Source organism: Uranotaenia lowii, chromosome 2 (genome assembly GCF_029784155.1).
Source record: "Uranotaenia lowii strain MFRU-FL chromosome 2, ASM2978415v1, whole genome shotgun sequence".
NCBI classification, from domain to species: Eukaryota; Metazoa; Arthropoda; class Insecta; order Diptera; family Culicidae; genus Uranotaenia; species Uranotaenia lowii.
The window spans coordinates 223518769-223522648 of NC_073692.1; the positions used below are offsets into that span (position 1 = coordinate 223518769).

Below are 3880 nucleotides of genomic sequence, written 5' to 3' on the forward strand. Positions count from 1 at the left end.
AAAAAGCTTCGTCAATCAGTTGTGCGAATAAAACGAGTGATTTTTTAGTATTGTGCAGATGTTTCGGCCATTTATTGTGGCCTTCTTCAGATGGTAAATGTAAATTTGTTGTAATGTTATAACCTTGTCAATGTATGTGTTTTGTGAATATATTTTGTGCTAACTAATTTTGGGTCCGTTGTTCGTTTAATTTTCATTGTAATTAAATATTGTTGTGTGAATTTTATCTGTCAATGCTATATAGAATATTTTAGTTTGAAAAATTGAACGTTTCCTGTTTTTAAAACTCACTGCGTCGAAGATAGAAGTGCAACTTTTTAGCATGTTTTCAAATGTATTAAAGGGTACCAATAAACTTTTTATGATTATTTTTATAAAACTTGCTCGAAAAATATCTTTTTGGGCGCTTAAAGAAAAAAAATTCACACAACAATTTGTTTTTTTTGTCTTTTGTTCGATTTGGCAAATAACAGTATTCTTCCCAAATTTTGAATTAAACATCTGGGCAAACTCGGAAAAAACTTGGCAATATTGCATGCTTACTCTATGCACCATCAGTTTCATTTCTTAAGCTTTCTGTGGCAAGATTTCAGCGATTTTTTGAAAATTTATTCTCTGTCATTTTCATCAATTTCTTAGAACAGATTTAACAATTGAAATTGAATTTTCGAAATACAAAAATAAAACATCAACCATATTCTTAAGAGCTATTATTTCGAAAATATGTTCGAGTTACTCTTAAGCATTTATTATTTTTATTTTTTAACTAATTAAAATATTTTGGATAATCGAAACAAAAAAAAAAAATATTTTGGACAAACATTGGACATATATTTAATTATACCTTATTAAGACCATGCCCACCAATGGTTGCTAAACCTCGAATCGAGTACATTCAGCAACAAATTCATCAACCCATCATCGCACCAACAGTCGCTAACTTGATTCGAGAAATAGCATTCGAGCAGTAGGTTGTTACAGGATGCGTTTATGTAGCAACCCGGTAGCAACGCAGCCGATCGTCGCCTTTAGAAAATAAACAAACACAAATACCAACCTGTATGGCAACAATGGGTGTGAAAATCAGTAAATAGATAAAAACGCAACCAATCAAACCATCTAAAATACTGACCGAAATAGCAACGCCCGGTGGGCTTGGTCTAAGACCATGCCCACCAATGGTTGCTAGACCTCGAATCGAGTACATTCAGCAACATATCTATCAACCCATCATCGCACCAACAGTCGCTAACTTGATTCGAGGAATAGCATTCGAGCAGTAGGTTGTTACAGGATTCGTTTATGTAGCAACCCGGTAGCAACGCAGCCGGTCGTCGCTATCAGAAAATAAACAAACACAAATATCAACCTGGATAGCAACAATGGGTGCGAAAATCAGTAAGTAGATAAAAACGCAACCAATCAAAGCATCCAAAATACCGACCGAAATAGCAACGCCCGGTGGGTTTGGTCTAAAAAAACAATCGACCGCACCTACAACGGTGTCACTAAATTTTTCCCTTTAGTTTCAGGAATAAACACAGCAACCACAATCAGTCCCAGGAAGCACGTTGTTCCAAAAATTGTTAGAACTCCATAAAGCTCAATTGTTGCCATCAAAACAGGAACAATCTGTAAAAAGTTAAAGTTAAATAGTCTCGTAGGATTGGATAAAATCACGACACTTACTTTTAAAGTAATGAAGGAAAATATGCACACCGATATCATACTGATGGTATTTCCGACGTTGCAAATCTAAAATGGAATATATGAAAATTTCCAAAATATTTAAACAAGATACCCTACCTTTGCTGGGAGAATTTCCGGCAGCACGAAAAAAGGAATATTGCAAAGTCCTATACAGAACATGAATACTCCAAAGGATAAACTGACAACCGGAATCCAGCCGTAACCTTCCAGATTCACTTGGTTCACCCTTAGCCAAGAGTACGCCCCGAGGGTGAACATCCCGATTCCCGTTCCAAAGGTCGAAACCAACAACAGCAGCTTCCTTCCAGCCAAATCGATGAAAATAAACGATCCAATTATACCAACTAGCTGTATAGCTCCAATGATTATTGATGCAGCTTCCGGTTTTAAAGTTGATCCAGACTCCTCAAAAATCGTTACCGCATAGGTTAGGATGGCAAACACCCCACAAAATTGATTCAAGAACATTAGAAATATTCCGATCAGTATTCCATTGCGAGCCATTGGTGAAGCTTGAGAATACAAATAAAATTATTCCAATTTTTTTTAACAAGGTAATGAACTCACAGAAATCATCAAATTGTAGCTTTTGATGTTCAACCTTCACCCCCAGTACGAAGCTTCTAAGTTGTTCAAACTCTTGTTCGAAATTAGAAAACTTGATGTCCTGCTTCGCGATGCCTTTATAGAACATCAAAGATCGTTCAGCTTCCGGTAGTCTGCGTTGCTTCAGCAGGGATTGAGGAGTTTCCGGAATGAAAAATAACAGCACAGAGAATGTCACTGGTAAGATGATCATCACAACAGGTACAGTACGATACGATAGCCAATCTCCAACGATGTAGATCACAAGAATTCCAAGATTGCCGGAAAAAGCTAGTATAGAGCCAAGAACACCTCGGATCCTATAATAATGATATATTGTTAACGATGCTATAAATTAGGTTTTGCTGACAATCTTACTTGCTATCAGAAATGTCGGCAATAAAGAGAGGAAAAGTTACAATAACTCCTCCTCCACAAGCTCCAGCTAGAAACCGTGCCAGATAAAGATGATAGACAGATGTTCCGAAGTATACGATCAACCAAAAGATCTGAATCAAAGATTGTGATAGAATTTTCCTGTTATAATTTTTAACTTTGTTGAAATACATACTGCATTTGGTAAAGATAGGCAATGGATGGCTTTTTTGACACCCAATATCGGTACCAGAGTTCCGTAAATCAAAGTTCCGAGCAAAGCGCCTAGGCAGAGAATGGATCCTATCCAAGAGCCTTGTTCGATTGTCACAGGTCCCGAGTCCAGAGGAGATTGGTCCGATTGAAGCAGTGGAAGAAATGGAGATGACCATCCTAAGACGGCTCCATGTGAGAAGTTTATGATGTTAACTGTAAAGCAAGATTGTTGAATGATGTTACATTTAAAATTCTTTGGGATATTTATCTTATTCCTAATAGTTTTAGTACAGAGAACTTAATATTTTTCTTAGTCTCGCTGACATACCTTCATGGAAAAATACTTACTGATGCATGTAGCGATCACTTGCTGATAAACGCCGTTTGTGGTCATTTTCGTTAATGAGTATTCTATCAACCGGAGATGTTTTTCGCTACACAATCACTGCACTTCTGGACTGAAACCGTGTGTCCCCTGCCCGGGATGATAAGCTGAGATGCACAAACAATAGCCAGTAAATCTTGCAATAGTCCTGAGCTTTAAATCAAACTGGCCATAAATGGCGCTAAAATTGAGCTTAAGTCATGATTTTCATTGATGACAGTACTCAATCGAGGAATAAGTTGATTGAACTGCACAAATTTTGTTAACTTTTTAATTCTTGAAAAATATTATAATAAATATCATGTACAAAGAAGAATTATTTCTGGCTCTGCGTTACACTTACAACATCAAAATGGAATTTATGCAACAAGCACGTTTGAACAGCGTTTTTACTATCAGGAAACAGTGTCCATCTACTGCCTTTCCTTTGATAGACATGTTGTAAAACATGTCGGCGGTTGGCTTGCGATTTCAAGATTTCAAGCAATTTTCAATTGCTGTTACAATAAAGATCTATCTAAATGGTTCCAGAACTTTAATAGGGATTTTTTTTTTATTTTTAATTGATAAATGAAAATAATCGAAGAACCTATCAACACTGAAGACCTA

General features: G+C 36.4%; 1 protein-coding gene across 1 annotated transcript; it reads right to left on the minus strand.

Moving 5' to 3' along the window:
• Positions 1-764: 764 nt before the first annotated feature.
• Positions 765-3609, minus strand: LOC129746383 (facilitated trehalose transporter Tret1-like). The gene is made up of 7 exons (XM_055740019.1): positions 3235-3609; positions 2867-3099; positions 2674-2804; positions 2278-2615; positions 1807-2222; positions 1690-1755; positions 765-1632 (listed from the first exon to the last, which is right to left on the minus strand). The coding sequence occupies exons 1-7, from the start codon at positions 3278-3280 to the stop codon at positions 1495-1497; spliced, it is 1368 nt and encodes a 455-aa protein (XP_055595994.1). The 5' UTR covers positions 3281-3609; the 3' UTR covers positions 765-1494.
• Between the last annotated feature and the right edge of the window lie 271 nt (positions 3610-3880).

Excerpts from the sequence above, each read along its gene's own strand:
- LOC129746383 (XM_055740019.1), bottom strand. The coding sequence starts at position 3,280 with ATGACCACAAACGGCGTTTATCAGCAAGTGATCGCTACATGCATCA. Across the intron at positions 3,100-3,234 it reads AGTGATCGCTACATGCATCA|TTAACATCATAAACTTCTCA; the intron begins GTAAGTATTTTT and ends CTTGCTTTACAG. Across the intron at positions 1,756-1,806 it reads CGGAAATTCTCCCAGCAAAG|ATTTGCAACGTCGGAAATAC; the intron begins GTAGGGTATCTT and ends ATTCCATTTTAG.